This window comes from Melanostigma gelatinosum (assembly GCF_949748355.1).
Source record: "Melanostigma gelatinosum genome assembly, chromosome: 18".
Lineage (NCBI taxonomy): Eukaryota > Metazoa > Chordata > Actinopteri > Perciformes > Zoarcidae > Melanostigma > Melanostigma gelatinosum.
In genome coordinates this window covers 4,646,363-4,664,728 of record NC_136651.1, presented here as the reverse complement: position 1 = coordinate 4,664,728, position 18,366 = coordinate 4,646,363, and the positions used below count along the sequence as shown (strand labels likewise).

At 42.9% G+C, this 18,366-nt stretch overlaps 1 protein-coding gene across 1 annotated transcript in view; it reads right to left on the bottom strand.

Annotated features, from left to right (window-relative positions):
• The window catches only part of lamc3 (laminin, gamma 3), an 89,090-nt gene that overhangs the window by 29,823 nt on the left and 40,901 nt on the right, over nucleotides 1-18,366 (bottom strand). Inside the window, exons 7-10 of the mRNA XM_079289946.1 lie at nucleotides 16,174-16,272; nucleotides 15,258-15,394; nucleotides 14,382-14,501; nucleotides 7,129-7,327 (exon numbers count right to left, since the gene is read on the bottom strand). Of these exons, the coding sequence (XP_079146072.1) occupies nucleotides 7,129-7,327; nucleotides 14,382-14,501; nucleotides 15,258-15,394; nucleotides 16,174-16,272 (555 nt within the window). The remainder of the gene's footprint in view (nucleotides 1-7,128; nucleotides 7,328-14,381; nucleotides 14,502-15,257; nucleotides 15,395-16,173; nucleotides 16,273-18,366) is intronic.

Sequence of the window (18,366 nt, the reverse complement as noted above, 5' to 3'; positions counted from 1 at the left end):
TCTTTTCCAGACGGAGAACAGGAAAAATACCAGCCAAAGGAATTCTTTCACAACCAGGGAATACCAGAGATGTTGTGGCCACTCTAGAGCTGAAGCGGCTGGCATTTTGTACGGACATTCACAGTCCCCAGATAAAGAACTCCGGAACTTTCATTTCGTGCCGGCATTTGTTGTTTTGAGCGAAACATCACAACTACTACTGTATGAATTACCAGGAAATTAGCAAATGTTTGCATGCAAACCCCTTTGAACTACAGTAAGTATATAGTATATCTATACAGAAGTTGGGGGAGGGGGTTTCCAAAGCTATCTGACCTTCGACAAGCGGTTCTGACTGAGTATACTGGCCCGTTAAGTAAGGCCTTATGCGTGACTGTAGACTCGTAGAGGCATTCGTTGTCAATCAGAATTATAGAGGGCGTCTTTTTTGAAAGTGGTAATCAATTATAATATATGGACCTTGTAGTCACAGGGAACAACCTGGAACGAATGAAGTGTAAAACCTTAAGTTTGTTGACCATATCAGCCTTGGTCAGGCCTTTCACGTGTGCGTGTTTAATGGCCTCTATTTTATTAGGTCAACAATTCTCAGCGCGACACTAGTTCACTTTCAAATTTTTTTGTTTTTTTTGGTACATGGCCTCTGTCTCAGCATTCACATTTTTACTGTGCTCACGACAGCATCTGTGTGTGTGTGTGTGCATTCCTAGCTTGCCACACAGACTCTCTATCGGTGCAGCAGGTCCTTGTTCCTTGGCCTGACATGGAGGCGCAGTAATAAAGAGAGGCAATTACAAACTGGGCCTCAAAGCCATGGTAATGGAGCTGGTCAGACAGAGATAAGCAGGGTGTGCATGAAAGTGAACAAACTCCCAGTCATGCTTTCCCTATGGGACGTCAGTGTCCCTTTTAATCAGCACCAAGCAGAGCGCGGAGAGCCACACTGTAATTAAGCCTGCTCCGCTGAGGGTGAGAGGAGATCATCGGGAGAGAAAAGCCGAAAAGAAAACTGGACAATTGCGCACCCAACACACACACACACACACACACACACACACACACACACACACACACACACACACACACACACACACACACACACACACACACTCAAACACACGTACAAGTACCCTTAGAGAGAAAACAGAGATAGAGATGCAAGGTGCAAGACAGCAAGACATGCGTGAGAGACAGAAAGAGAAGCAGAGAAATGATAACTGGGAAAATACGTATGCATGCAAGTTGGTCTGAAACCGAAAATACAAAAGAGTTACTCGAATAAAATGTGCAGGGGGACAAATCACGAACATATTCCAATAGCCTCTTCTAATTGTGCCAATCTGCTTGTGAAAAAAACAAACATTTTAATTGGATTGTCGATACAAATTGTAGAACTACCGACTACGGCGTCCAACCCAGTGAGTATCTGACTGTCAGCCAAGTTTTCAATGTCTCTCTGATCCTCACAAGTAAAATGAGTGATCATGCTCGGTTGTTATTCCTGATCGTTCCGCCGTCTGAAGCAACACGCACTCATCAAAGTGTGTGACTCATTCCACGGAAGAGACTGTAAAAAGCTTACTGAAGAGTTGCCTGCTTTATTTATTGATTCACTTTTCAACCTGTTGGTTTTGACCTCGACACATTTAGAAAGATTCGTGACATGGCTTGTAGTCTAAGTTCCCTCAAGTAAAGCTTAAATACAAATACAACAGCTCTGTTTACCCACAAAACGTTATCGTAAACTGAAGTAACACAAGAACTGAGCTTGGGAATGTAATAAATCAGAAATGAATCATAGGTTTACCCAGGCCCATATAACTCCATGTTTCTTCTCGCTTTGCTCAGTCACTCATCGCATTTTTAATTTTTTTTGGCAGCAATGGGCCTGCTTTCTGTTTAATATATTTAGCTGGCCCTGATCTCTGATCAAAATCAGTGAATTTTGAAAACATGACAGAAATGAGCTCAGTGCCAGATGGACCACATGCCTGCACTGCGACAGCTCTGCTGACTCCTGCAAATTGGCTCATACCTTTTGAAAGGCAGTCATATGAGCAGTTGCCTGCAACACTTCTTTTGCCAGTGACAGCAGTGAACAGCTGATCACTGTATAGAACATACCATGTATTTACCCATCATCTGATGTTGAAATGATCTCTACACCATGCGAACACATGGCCACTTAACAGTTCAACATGTTTGTCAGCCATGAACAAAGATGCTGTCAGTCAACAAAGACGTGGACTGTGTGTGTTTCTGCTCATGTTAATTTAAGCTTTCGCATGCGTTTAGCGAAACGCTTGAAAATGTGCATACTGTATACATCTTCGAAAACGTGATCATTTTCGACACATGTTGCATCGGATTGTTGCAAATCACACAGCCAGATGGCCACGTGGATTGACGTGCTTGTGTGAAAGCTCAGACACATGTGAGTGTGTGTGTGTGAGCGTGTGTGTGTGTGTGTGTGGCAGAGAAAGGCAGGAAGAGACAGAAGAAGTGTGAGGGAATGATAGAGAGCATGCACTGGAGTGCATCTGTGCATGTACCTGAGACGCGTAATGAGATCTGTGGAGAACTTCTCCGGAGACGAACACTTAATGACAGTCTCTGTCCCCGCAAGCTCCAGTGCATTTCAGAAAAGGAACCAAAGAGCTTCTTTCGCCAGCGGCTCATGGTGCAATGGAGGAAGTCATTACTTGTGAGCAGACACCAGAGAGAGGCGTGGAAATATTGGAGGGGACAGGAAGACACAAGAAGTGTCCCAGTTGATGGACATCTGGCAAACTGTGTCCTAGATTAATGGTGAGGATGCTCATAAAATACAGAAATTTGAGCATGGGTTATATTGTTTTAAACTTGCATTGGCTTTATATTTTAATGATACTGTACAAGTGGCTGATGACCACCTAGGTGGTAATAATTGGTAAATACAATGTAGATGTGTGATATTTCATATATAGGATCGCATGAACTCCAGCCAACGGTCGAGCAGGGATTCTCGAGGCTGCAAAGGATGTCCTTTGAATTCAAATTGCATTTCTATGCAACATTTTGAGAAGCTGTAATCAGACAGTCTTTGTCAGCCCAGTACGGGAAACTGGGCAGCTTCCAAAACCTATAAACATGTGGAGAGCTGGACCAGATTTCAGAGAAACATCAAATAGTTGGTGAAACATTTATTCAAAACCATAAATGTGAAGCCTGTGGCTAAAATTATTCAAACTATAAAGGATATAGATGGCTTGCATGCAGCAAATAAATGCATTAATATGAAATATGCAGAGTGTGCAGAGTCAAAGCGACATATTCCACATTAAAGCAGGTATTATTCCATCATACTGCCATTACTTTGCCAGTAACAAACTTTCCCATCAGCTGACACTCCAGTCGAAGGGGGCATCTCTTCTTTTACCCACCACACTCAAAGCAATTTCAACAGCACTGTCCTGGCCTTTGTCAAATTGTGTTTTCCCACCACCACAGACAACGGTACGAGTATATTGACTCCTGCCCAAGCTGCCAACAGTCTCAGTGGGATTCCAGACAACCAACTGCTGCATCAGCTCTTCCTTACAATCACAACAAGATTCTGCAGCTTTACACTTCACAACCGCTATCAGTCAGACCAGTCCTCAGCGCCGAGTTTGGCCAGCGCTTTGCTCATGCTTTAATCATCATGTGTCATCATGCTTCAGTTTCTTTAAAATTGAACATATCCCTACTTCTTTTGATTCCTTTTAGCAGCAGCCAACAGACAGCTGCCCATTGTTATCACGACTCTAAGAGTGTGATCCCAGACGTATGTGGAGGCTCTACAGGACTGTTTCGAGCTCATGGACCGGAACATATCCAGCTCCCTGGCTGCATAACATGTCAATTTCCATGTGGACCCTTCAACGCCATTGAACAGTTTGCTGTTTCTTGCAGTTCAAACAAACTGTAGAAAACAAAGAAAATCAAATCTCTACCCAGGGGAGAAGAGGGTTTGCAGAGCTGGCTACAGGGAGGAAGTTATGTTGGTCCGCGTGTGCTGAGGAGGAGAATTAAAGAAAGAAACACTGGAGCAAAATTGAAGACAAATTGCAACAAAACAGTGTGAAGGAGGAGCTGAGTGGGATGAGAAGGATTACTGGCTACAAGACGCCATGCCAAGTGGGGGAAGAGAACAAAAATAGAGTGAATGACTTAAGTCTGTATTTAACAGGTTGAATGTGGAGACCCACCCACACCCCCCAAGTTGACGGACCATATGAGATCTCTCTCTCTCGAACAATATGACTGATTACGCTCCCGCTTCCCTACAGGCCGTCACACCAGGGGTCATCTTTTCCGCCCCCTTCACTCCCGCCTCCGGATTGGCCACTTTACAGTGAAGGGCAAGAAGGAAAAAAGGCCGGCAGGATAGAGAGAGAGAGAGCAAATTGTTGCAAGGAGAACCAAGCGGGTGGAGGATTTCAAGCAGAGTAAGAGGAACAGTCCTTCATATAGCTGACGGTCAGTCACAGCAACAAATTGGACTGGTCTCACAAGACAGACGATGAGAGTAGGCTGCTTCCTTTAGGAAGGAACGACATGTTCCAGCACCGTCTGCCTCTTTGGTATGTCGGTGAGGCAGACGCTATGAGCATCTTGAAGGAAGAGGCTGATTTTGTCTCTTGGCCGAAGGCAAAAGCTCAAGATAGGTTCACATGTTTTTGAGTCTTTTGACAGTACTCACATGCCCATAAGTATATTGGAAGAATTATTTCAGATAACTGCATCTGGGATAATAAATAATACATTAAAAACAATTGTAAATGTCTCAGAACAAACGTGTTTAAACAGTGATACAAATAAACTCAGGGTCATAATATAGTGAAGAAAAACTAAATGCATGCTGGCACAAGACGGCTCTCATCCAATCAAATCAAACAATTGGATGTGCCAGGAATTTCTTCAATGAAACAAAGATACAACTGAGGTAGTTTGGAGCCAAGAAGGAACAATTAAAAGTTGCCATTCAACTCCAATCGGCAAATAGACAATAGACCAATCCAGAACACTTGGTGTAGTCATGGACTCAGACATGAATTGCAAGATTCAACATTGAGACAACTAGTAAGTCAACTTACTATCACCTTTAGAATATATCAAGGATTAAAGGACTTATGTCTCAGCAGGATTTGGGAAAACCTGTCTTCGAAAGACTTGACTACTGTAACAGTGACTTCACAGGTCTCCATAAAAAATGGATGAGTCCTCACTAGGAACAAGAACGTGGATCGTAATAGTTTACATTTCTATGATCTGCTCTTCTGCTACATTATGAACCGTCCAGACCTCACGGGTCTGCCTTCTGTCCCCAGAGGTGAAACTAAACACGGAGAAGCATAATTCAGTTTTTAAGCACCATATATTTGGAACAAACCCCAAAGAAGCTGCAGGTCAGCTGCATTTCTCCCTTCTTTTAAATCAAGGCTGAAGGCTTTATGTTTGCCGCTGCCTTCTATACCCCTCTTATTCTATTTTAGCTTAATATTTTCTATTATCTTTACCTTGCTTCGCTTTAGTACCAGTTCCCAAATAGAGATGCTAATTGACTGTCTTCAACACAAACAAACTATTACAATTTAAAAACATAATCTAATCTAACAGTAGGCAACAAGAACACATAAACAGCAGACTGACAGCTACAAGTAATGTAAACATAATCAGCTTTTTGTGACAGGAACTGTGTCACAGCTTGATTTTGATTGTTGCAGTTTTCAAAGAGGTGCTGTTGAATTCTAATAGAAACCACACCTACCTCCAAGGTCTAAATATCAGTCAGAATTGTAATGCCTCGTCACAAGGTTTTTGTATGATCTCCACCTTTACTTTGCTCCTTCAATGACAGAGTTTTTCTCATCAAAATCAATCATATCAGAATTCCTCTGCTGTCTCTCCGTGGCTGCTTACATGCATTTTGAAGCCCCGGGGTTGGCATATCAGGCTGCAAAGGGACCACTGCCCATATAACTGTGCTTCCAGGCCACGGGCACTCAATCTAACACTCTGCATGCTGTCGCTGTAATCCACTGAGCTCTCCTTTCCCTGCCTCCTGGAGCAAACTGGTAGAGTGACCTCGCCGGTCCCGTCACAACATCAGACTCCTACAAGCTCCAGAGAAGTTTTCCTCTATTTATATATTTGTGGCCTGATGTGACCTTTTAAAGAATAATCCCATCTTTCTTATACTAACCCGTTTTTAGCCATGATAGCGTCGTGGCTCAAGGGACGGCCGGTCAACGGGCCCAACACTTTGGTCCAGACTGAAATACCTCAACAACAATCTGATGGATTGCCATGAAATTCGGTCGAGACACGGCCCCCCCGAGTCCATAAAGGCTTAGGTGATCCTTTGACTTCAAAACTGGCGCCAACAGCAGGTCAAAGTTTTCTCCAGTGAACAATCTCAACATCTGCTTGATGGATTGACACAAAATCTTGTGCAGACAAGTCTCAAGAAGGTTCAAATTTGTGGTTTTGAGTAAAATGAGATTTAGTAGACACATTCACATCCCCTTTAGGAGGAATTGCAATAATAATTGTTATCCCTTAATTTTACCTCCTTGATAATTTGTCAGCGAAGTGTAAATTTGACTCCTGCGCTCCCTTAGTAGCACCTATTTTGTACTCTTGGTGACTTTTGTGTCATTCCACTTCTGTACTCATTTCACATTACTCTGTGTGAGACCATCTGCTAAATGTATGAAATGGAAAATTGTAAATGTAATGCTGCTGCTCTGTACCTGCACATCTACATGACAGCTAGCGCATGGGGGAGCAGGCTCATCGCGACATTTATATCCTGACATTCTGCTGGGACCATGACAGCACTGTCAACGTAGTCGAGCTGCAGTCAGTGCCTGGGTGTCCTGGATAGTCTGTACTCTGCGGACTCTATGTATATATTGTAACAAGGAACAAGTCAGGCAACAGGGAGTTGCATAGCTGCAGAGAAAAACAAACATCCATTCTTATGCACACATTAAGGCAGACGCTTTGGTATTCTCGAGAGACACAAGTTCAACAGTAAAAAAGAAAAAGAAAAGCATGTGCACAGACTTACAAACTGACAGCCCCATGCCTGCGTCCCAGTACCTGACAACGAAGGAGTGCTGCAACGTGAGGCCGGGGTCGTGGTCAAGCACGGGTTGGGGTGAAAGGTCAGCAGATAGGGTGACTCCAGAGCCTTGGAGGAGCAAGGTGACGTGGTCGGGGAGCAGCTCGGAGGTCTCGGAGGTGAAGGTGATGGAGAGGAGCTGGCCGTAGCTGTAGACTTGATGACCCAGGAATTTCTCTGGTGGGCGATCAGAGGTTGGATGTCAGAGAGGTGGGTGGAGTCAGCTTTATTATTGAAGCCAACTCTCCATTAATGTAGTAAACACAGAGGGCACACGGGTTTCTGTTTGTGCAAGTGTGTTGTGGTGGAAGGTTAATTAGCATTTATTTTTCGTGGATGTTCAGAAATATTCAGCCCATTCCTTTCTCTTTCAGTCTGTGTGTGTGTGTGTGTGTGTGTGAGTGAGTGTGTGTGTGTTCATCAGGGCAGAGGGGTACAGGCTTTTTTGAGCACACATGAAGCACTGCAAGAGTCAATAACCCACCCTCTCATCTCTGGCTCATTACACCACATTTACAGGACTTCAAAGATCTTAGCCACCACTAGACATACCCCCACCTCACCACCAACATCCCAAAGCTGGCTCAAGGAAAAAACATTCACAAGTGGTGCTTTTGATCTGTAAAAGTAGACAGAAGTCTTGCCGTCCAACACATCACCTGCTATTGTAGAACATCTTGCACTTGAGCTGCAAAAATGAAAAAAATCACAACAATCTTTGGAAAAAAACAACTATGCTGCCATTCGCTACCTGCTCTGGGTGAGCGAGTGGGCAAAACAGACAGGTTGCACGCTTGGTTGCCACCTTGTTTTTGAGTGTAATCGTGTGTGAAGTACATCATGAGCTCTTCTGGGGGTTGGGAGGGCTAAGGACTTGAGTGGGTGATTTTGCTTGCGAGGTGCCTTTGGCGTCATGCGGAGCAAGTCAACAGTCTGATCGTCTAATATCTGCTCAACCAACCGCCCCCCCCCTTCTGTACATCTCAAGCCCACTCTCACTGGGACAGTGACGGCCAGATTAGTCAGTGTTTTCATCTGACCTGCAACACGTTTTGACACGCCAAAATCTGGTTTTTGGATGCTGTCGGTAATGTACTAATCAGTGATGTGTTGAAGTTATTAGGAGTAAGTTATTACTTTTTTTGAGTGGCGAGCAATGTAATTAGTATTTCAATTGGTTTCAATCGTTTTTTTGTTGTTATTATTGTTTCATGGTCCAATAAATATTAGCTTTACAAATCACTTATTTTGGTTTATTATATATATATATTAGTTATATATCATCGAGTTAAAATTAAACTGCTCTCATGTGTTGAAATTGTCACACTCTGGCTCCGTGTCCAGATGCCTTCAGATTTCTTGTGAAGACCGGGGATAGTTGTAGACTTTGTTTTCTTGGTTTTGGGTTTTCTGTTTGTCTATTTACACACCTGCTCTGAATCAGCCTCGTTAGTCCTTTCCTGTTCCCCTGCCAATCAACACATTCCCCTCACCTGAGCTTCTCTGCCCATCTCTACACCTGCACTTCACTCCTCGTTAGATAAGTTTGTGTTTAAATCAGGCGGCAACCTCTGGCCCTGAAAAGTGAAGCGTTTGTGCAAGTGCCTTAAGCTTGCATTCTCTCTATTGGCCATCAGGGGGCCCCTTTAGAGTAAAATAGGCAACAAAACATGCTTAGGGCATGGCTTTTTGAAAGGTTGCTACCACAGCGTTGTCCAGTCTGAGCGTTGTTCATGTTTTTAGTCTTTGAACTTTAACCCTTTCACAGTGTTCATGAAAGTCATTTTTAACAATTTGGTCGCCTGAAAGTGTCTTATTTAGCGGTTATACTCAGCTCCACACTCTCGTGTCACTTCTGGTTCCAAAAAACCAAGATGGCGACTAACAAAACCGGCCAATATGCTGAACTCGAGGCTTCAATCCGTATTCCACAAACCAATGAGTGACGCCACGGTGACAACACGTCCACTTCGTATGTAGTCGTGTCATATTTAAGTCCTGGTTGAATCCTTGGTTCTGTTTTGTAATGTTCAGTTTTGCCTTGCCTGCACAGACTTTCAATAAAAAAGTTATTTCTTTCTATTCCTGTTGCCTGCCGTCTCCTGCGTTTAAGTCCACCTGCTCCACTCTCCATGAAACAAGTGACACATTACTGCGTCTCTGTTCTCTCTAATACGCTGCAAACTTTCACAAATAACAAACCAAACTCAAAAAGCTGAGCTTTTTTTCATATTCGTAGATAAAAGAAAATAACCTGCTGCCTTCCGTCTCAGCTGTTACTTTAAGCAATTCAATTTCAATGAGAGCATACATGAATGAAGCACAACACACTGTTATCTATATTTACCATTCAACACTGTGGGATCAGTATTTGTAAGAAATGAAAAACAAGCAGTGATGGAAGGGGAAAGGCTTCAACTACATGACCAATCAATAGCACTTTCTGTTCTGAGTCCAGTCAGGCATCATTCATGTCAATGTGAATCAATAGAAAATAGATAATTACATCCAATCAGGAGCAGGGGGAGTAAAGACAAAGCGCTTTCTCAAGGGAAATGAGGTCCCAAACATCTCAGTGTAGTTTCACAATCAATACTTGATGACAAAGAATAAGAAAAATCAGTCAGTCGGGAAAATAAAAGAGCGTGAGATTAAATCCATCACCAATTCGACAGGACTGCCTTCAATGAGCTCTCTCACATCGAAACATGTTGCCCAGTGGAAAAACAACCGAAATGGACGAGAGGTAAAGAAAACAACAACAGATCAATACTCATTCCTGACTCCAACAAGCCACCACTCATACCAGTGCAAATTCAGACCCAAACACAAAACAGACTGCTTTTAGTATTGAGACTATTTGCCCAAATTTCCCCAAAAAATATATTTTCTGACTTCGTATTTGCTGTTTCTACAGCATATGGATTACGTTTACTCATTTAGCATGATGATTCACGTCAGCTCCACTGGTTGGGATGATTTCATAAGGAAAGATAGCAGCAGCTCGGTAGCTCGCTAAGAAGTCTGGCGCTCGGTGTGTTCAGGACATGCGGGCAAGAGAACAGCAAATGTTGGGGATGAAACGAGAGAATCAATGAATGATTAAGTGTGCACCAAGACCTAGGAAAATTAAAACTAAAAGGCTGAAAAATAAATAGATAAAAGCGTGAAATAGCCTTGTTGTTTTACTAAATAATAATAATAATAACATTTAGTAATTGCCTTTTGTAGTTTCTGAGCTCCATACAGCACACCTTTGTGTGGATATTTTAATACAATTTAGACACAATCTCTACATTCTCCTCTATTAGGTGCTGCATATTTGACATCGGCCAACAGATGATCATTGTTACATTAAGTTAATAAGTGAAAACAGTCTCAGCAGAGCCACCATTTTTGGGAAAAGAGAAGAGGCAATTGTCTATATTTGGGTTACAATGAGTAATATATAGGAAACTCGTGTTCACAGAAAATAAAAGTCAACAGATATTACTTTTGAAATGATTAATAGTAAATATATACTGCACATTCCTTGCATAACGGTGGGTAATGAGCCCAGTAACGCTGTTGTGTGGCTAAGCTAATATTCTTTACTAAAGTGCTCCCTTATGGTTGTGAGTGGTCATGTTTCAGCTTGCTGGCCATTATTCTGCTGGGGTTGGATTTGCATCAGTGTGGTTCCTGGTGGTTCTTTCTTTGTCTGCGAGGACGGAGGTACCACAGCATAATTACTTATAACCCTAATAGAACATCCAAAAATGGCCGCACTTGCGGGCCCCACTCCAAAGCAATGAATCACTATAAAAGAAACCAATGAAAGGATTAATCATGTGTATGCGTGATCTGCTGTCTGTGTATTGCCGTGGATTTATATTCATTATTATACCTCACATGACAAATTGGAGAGAATTAAAAAGTTTAGCAATCTCTAAATACCAGTGTGTGCCGGCTGCACATACAGTATATGAGGATGTTTCTCTTCTCACAAAACTGAGATACACTTTCTTTGAAAAAACATGTGTAGTACTTCAACCATTAGGCAATGAATTGATCAGCTAATTCTTCATTAAATGGTTTATTAAAGGTGCATCATGCGAAATAGGGAGCGGCTTAAAGCTAACGGTGCTAACAGTGTTAGCAGTGCAAACTTTGAGTGTTCCTCAACATGCCAAAGTATTCCTTAAAGCAAAAATCCCAACATTTTAAAATGTAAAAAATGAAAGTAATTGTTGCTGATATTTCAATTTGTTTCTCCGAGCCTTTCACAATGATCTGAAGTCCACCGGCTGTCAAACTTTCAAACAAGTCTAACTCGGGATGTTGCAATACTAGAACTCTAGTGTCGATACCGATACCACTGATATTCCACAATTCTCGATACCACGTAAAAAACAAAACAATTAATGCCATGTACTCCACCGTACACTCTGCATCGTTGTGCCAATGCTGTGATCTAAAATGAATGAAGATATTGGATGTTTTTGACAAAGCGCTGTTGTCAGTGGGAACAGCCTTAAGTCCTCAGAATGCTCTAACAAAGTGGCCGACAGATTGTCAAAAGCATCTGAAGTCCTCCCAGCCAAAATCTCTCCAACCTTGGAATTGGCAGGACCACGCAGTGATTGGTCAAGTGTTTGGAGGGGAAGAAAGTAGGCATGGTTTGCATCACTCTCTCAAGCTCCCTGAAGCACAACATGATGAAGACACTGGCCGAGGAATCATCTGTGTCAAGACAACAGAGCACGCGGGAGACGCAGAGTCCTCGGAGAGAGATTGGGGATGCATTGGGATGCAGCCAGGAGGAGGCTATGAGGGCAGGCTGTACACCAGGCCTTTGAGTGAGGCCATCTGGAATGGGTACCAACACTTTGCACAACTGAGTTTGTTCAAGCATACTTTACTCTACCTCTCAAGCCACACTCAAGCACTCCTTCACCTTCTATGTTAGAGTACTGGCCCTCTGCTTGTCTTTGGGTACTCTTTTTCCCCCTGTTTTTGTTCTTTCTACCTTCTCTTTCTATCCCCCCACTCATTTGTATCATCTCCCTTTGCTTCGTCTTCTTTCTGTTTTGTTTCCAGATGACAAAGCCCCCAGACTGGTTTACATGCAGAGCTGGGTGCAGGTTGTTTGAGTCTCTTAGCTTAGCAATTGCTGCTTGAATCACAGTGACAGGTAGCCTGGAGCTGCTCTCAAGGATCCTTACTCTCTTCCACTCATAAACCGAACACAAGAGCAGCCATATGCTGCTCTCTTGCCTTCTACAAGACGGTTGTTTCATTTAAATTCAGACGTTTTTTCCTCCCTTCTTTGTTTTCCTTTTCTCGACTCCCTGTTGCTTCGGGCTTAGCAGGTTGGCCTGTGCTGCAGATATGAAAAGGATCAACGTTGCAAGCTCCTCAACAGATGGCTGTAAGGACTTATGTTAGATGATCTCCCCTTCAGCATGAAACGCTGCTCAGCCAAGAGAGCCACAGTTGCTGTCCAGCAGAATCAAGTGGTGACCACAGTTGTTGGAGGCAGGTCAAAGCAACTGTTTAGGGAGGTACTTCATGTTTGTCTATGATCGTTCCTGGCAGCTGAGCTCAAGTGTTCAGTATGTTGACGGGGACTTGAGCCCAGCCTGTGTCAACTGTCAGCAGATGTCCAGGATCAGGAGCAGGACAAGTGGCATTGCACATGCATCAGAGGAAGACTGTGTCCCCAAGTGTCCACATGTATACACATTTCACACGTCTACCTACATACATTTAGGACTTTGGCACTTGGCATACTGGTAGTGACCTCTTGTCCTCTGCAGCGACGGCTGATATTTCTGGAGCTGGGTGAGCTACGCAGATCCCAAACCCCCGTTCTCTCTAAGAATTCAATAAAAAGAGCCGATGATTGAATCCGGTCCCTTGTGTGACAGCCGAATCCCAAGACAAACTACGGTGACAAATACATTCATGGGAACCACAGAAATTGCATTTCGCATGATGCTCGACGCGGAGTTGTCACTCAGAATTATCTCGTACTCTGGTGAAGAACACAGCGGACGGATTTCAGCACAAATACAAATTAAATGGTAAAAGAGCAGAAGCATTGGCAAAGAGAGATCATTTGAGAGCTGCTTTCAAAGCCACTGCAACTCTGGTCTAATCTTCAAAGTTACTGTACACATGCACCACGATGAAAAACGGAGAGGAAATGAGATCATTAATAGGGATGGCAAGGCAATAGATTTGTGCATTTATTATGTGGACAAACAACATAAACAAGCACTGCGCGAAGTAGATAAGCAGGCTGCCATAAAGCTGCTCTCGGCCAGTTGGGCCACTAATCTGTGTGTTGTGGCTCACAGAGACGTCACTATAGCCCGCGTGAAGAAGAAAGCAACTTTAAAAGACGCTGTTAAATATGTACATTTATAATTGCACATATATATGGCAAAGACTGTAGGCATTCATTATGGACTTGCACATGTAAACACACACACACGCACGCACACACACAGCAATCAAACTTGCACATCCATGTCTTATGAGTGCATTCATAACGACATTCTACAAATGATGCCTGACCACCAGGCTTTGTCACATCCTGCTGTTAGCGTTTCATCTTTCTAAAAAAAGATTCCTCCAAATGGAGTTGTTCTCTGTGATCGCGCGTTTTGGGCATTAAACCTCCAGGATGCGGAGTTAATGGGATTGCTCCTGTTTTGCTGTTGGCTGTGGACTGCGTGGCGGCTGGAGGGCCTGCGAGTTGATGCCTAGAATCGACTTAGTGGAGCCAAGAAGAAACCAAGCCAATTTTCACTTTGTTGCTTCTCCAGCATGGCCAAGACATCCAATTCCATCAGGCCTTTGCTGCTGGGGCGGCTGATAGAAATGGGCCCTAAGTCCTGTAGCTGGGCCAGCTTATTCCCTTATCTTCTAATGGCTCCGATAACGGATTGGAGGAAATGGTGTCAGAATAACCGCCGCATGACCCGCTGCCAAATAACCTGATTAATCTCACTGAGGAACAACAGGAACAAGCTACGGGTATTAAAGATGCTCTACTAACACCAATACAATTTACATATTTGCTAGAGGAGCAACAACTGGAGGATTTATTTACAGAATAACATAAATGTCAACAATACTAACACTGCTTCCTGGGAACAGTATCCCACCCATTTGACCCAGCCCGAGGTAACGATCCGTCTCCATGGATGAACTCAAATCGCTGTTATTTTCCATTCTGACTCACCAGGGGCTTTGTAGAAGCCGATGTCTTCCTCGGTAAGAGGCAGCAGGTAGACTTCACCTTCCTTCCACAGCAGGGGGTACTCCTGCCCTCCGGAGAACTCTCCCAACCAGCCATCCTGATCTGGAGACAACAGAAAACATGAATCATAGATTTCCTCTGCATCACAAACAGCCTGGATCGATATGGTACGTACCAGTGTTCGCAAACAGTTGAAACATTTGAGTTCTTTCCGGAGATGTGAATTCAGATTGTTTTTCTATTCGTTTTATTCTGTCTGTCAACAACAGAGAAAAATACAACAACTGTGCACAGTGGCTCTAAGGGCTCAACACACTGCAACTAAAGAAAACACACATAGCTTTCAGCAGATTATGTGCAATACTATATGAATCATGCACTCAGAATGTTAGAAATGAAATCAACCTAAATCGCTCATTTTCCAACCATTGGCAGGTATGTGTGTTCTAAAATTGGTTGTTTTCTTCTGCGTCTGCAGCTTGTTTCGTCATGCTGCATATGTGTTGTCGAATTGATTTTCTAATTAGTCAGTGTTTTGTCTGTTTGAATGCCTTTTCTTAAGTTGCAGAGCGTTGAGCTCTTGAGTTTTCAGCTGTTCTTGGCCACATGTTAAAAAGGCTCTCGCCAAATGAAACAAAACCACATATCCAACAAGTTGATATCCAGAAAGAAACACAGCGACAGAACAGTACACACTCGCTGATAAATAAAACACACAATAAAACACATGGTAGTTAAGGAGAATTAAGACAGTCAGAACAAAGTAAACATCGTCGGTCTTGTTCATTTTAGCCGGGTAATTACAATCCCACACGAACAAGGAAACCTCATTATTATCTGGTGAGTCAAGGACAATACCTTCAAAGAAGTCAGAAGTGATGTTGACAGCAGCAAAGTGATCGGAGGAGGAGCAGACCAGCGAGTGGCCGAAGCAGAAGCACGCTTGGCATCCTGCTGGGTTCACTTGTTGTAGGTTGAAAAAACCTGGCTTGCATCTGTGGGTGGGCACACACACACATACCCTCATGCATAAAAAGTGATTAACATTCATATGCTGCACACCTCATTGCAGCTATTTACCACATCCCTGCTGTAGTGTTATTCTTACTAATCGCTTTAAGTGCTGCAGACTGCAATGTTTTGGAAGAAGGGACCAACTGGAGCTCAGATGAAAGGACCCTGAGCTCTGACCTACAGACACTAGCTGCCATATGGGTGGGAGAGGAACACCGCTAAAAATCAGCCACTACACTGGTCACATTACACAGGAGAGGGGCTTGCTCAACGAGCCGTGAAATCAGCCAAAAAAAAGTCAGCAAACATGGAGCAGAGAATTGTTCAATAGTTTGAGACCGGGAGCTGTGTGTGTTGCTGAAGTCACGGTGGGTTTATCCGTTTGATCCCAAATCCCAGAGGAGCAAGACGGAAACAGACAGAGGGGAAGCAGAGACGGGGTTGTTGACATGTTGGAAAAGTCATGTTCACTGTCAAAGCAGTGACGGACAGCCCCAGAACATGGAGCGATTTTCAGACAAATTATTCTCAAACCTTTAACACACTGCCACACCTGCAGGAAGGAAAATACTGCAGCAAATATTTGTATTCATCACTATCAAATCTAGGAGTGATAACATAAATGTTTCAAGCTCATACATTATTAAAAACACGATATTCTGTACATGGTTAGGAAGGGTTTCAGTTGTTCTATAGGGGAGGGTAACCACGGGTGATATGTGTGCACATGCGTGACGTAAGCAGCGAACTTATAACACACCTGTCACAGCTCTGCCCCTCCACGTTTGGCTTACAGTGACAACGTCCATCCAGAGGAGAGCAGTCGTCCACAGTCCCGCTGGGGTCACACTCACAAGGCCTACAGACAACAAGTGACGTAAAAATGAATTATTTAAATCCACTGCACCAAACAAACGTGTGTGTGTGTGTGTGTGTGTGTGAACAAGAATTTAAAGGACCGGGATAATGTCATTTGAACTCCACGAGGATATTCTCTATTGGCTTGCCCCCTCCACATCACAGATGGTCAGCTGCACAGGAAACCGTGGGGCGTCTTGCTCAAGGACGCCTCGACAACATGGATACTTGTCCTGGGCTTTGAACCTGGGTCTCCCTAATAACTTTCAAATCATCAACACTCAGAGGCGAGATTTAGTGCACAATGCATCAGAAAACAGTAAAGGCTGTGTGACCAACGTTGAAGAAAAGCAAGCGAGGTGCACAGTGTGCGTCAGCGGTGACTTGGACAACGTCAAAATGCGCTTGATCACCTTGATTGATTGATTGATTACTTTTCTTTGGAACTGAAAAACAGAATCTATGTTTTTAATGCGGCACTATACAAATAATTCAATCATCCCAAGGCAAGCCGTCTCCACTTGTCTCTGCTCCAGTGGTCTGAATGATTCACACCTCAACTCGACAGCCTGATTTTGCTGCATGAATGAGAAAAAAACAGTGTGTTTGTGTGTGTGTGCATGCATATATGTGTGTATTGAAAGAATCTGTGACGATAATCCAAACTAAGAGTCAGCTGTACAATTATTGTACACTTCTGATTCATGAATTTGTTATTGTCCAAACTTGTGATATTGAGAAAAGCCTCTTATCGTGAGCCTCACTCTCAACCTTCATTAACTTTACCGGTATGTGGTCGAGTACAAGCCGTAAACACAGCACTTGAATAGAATAACCACTAAAGTTGATATGCTGAACATTGTTGACAGTTTCCTACGCATTCAGATGTGAAGTAACATTAGCATTCATTTGGAGTTGTTTTTTTGTTATAGCAATATTTTAAGTCACTCATAAAACAAATATAAAAAAATGTATTCATTTTGGGCTGTATGTTTTGTCGTTTGCTGTCCCTATTTATTCATACGCTAAAAGATGGTGGCCAATAACCGCAACCAAAGGACCACAATTGGTTTCGAGTCACCCCTTTCATTTACACATCCTTTGTTTATACCAAAATAATGATCGTAGCAACTTTTAAGTCACAAGAATAAATATTAAGATCGTTTTTCAAGAGATACAAATGAAGTTCTACTTTTCTGTTTAACAGTTCCACTGTTTTTTTTGCCAGAGTTAGGTGTTGAGAAATAATGTAAACACCAAACAGCCATTGATATGCAATTCAACACCATCGCAACTTAGCATTCCTTCGGCAGAGAGAGGAGGTCAGGGAAAGCTTGGATAGACTTCTCATGAATATAAATACTGCAACATACTTCTCATACCCACACACACACACACACACATATATATATCATATACATTTACAAGCAGGCTCTTATGCATGCATACTATGAGAACTCTCAGGTCAGAGAAAGTAGGAATGTGCTTTTCATCATCAAAATGTATGCAGCAGGTCAGTCCATCTTCAAGCTGCAACAAAGGATGCAAAAAAAAGAAAAGCACCCCGACTGAGTGTGAGTGTGCAAAGCCTCAGGGGTAAATCAGCCTCATATCTTTGGGATGAAAGCAACTCTGCCTGTCTTAAAATCAATTAAACCCGCTGAGCTCATTCTTGTAGCACACTGAAGCAATCCAAATCAGAGCCAAGCACAAATATAAAAGAAACAATATTTCAAGAGACGTTTTGTTCCTACTCAGAATGCTAATTAACAGAGAACAATTGTGGTCAGCCATGACTCTGACAATTATGTGATATTCTTTCCAATCAGTGATTCGTTTGTCTCTGCAAGGAACACCAAACAGTACTTCTTTAAATAAATAGAATCATTTATTGACAACATGCTAGAAAATTAAATACATAAGAAAAAAACAGGAATTAGCTTGTTTTACTAAGTTGAATTATTCACGATCTATAGATAGCTTACTGATAGTAGTTGGTGACAGTAGAAAGAGATTATGGATGTTCGGGTCAATGAAGCCAGATTAGCACGGCATAATGTTCTATGCACAACTATACAACACGAGCCTCTCCTCA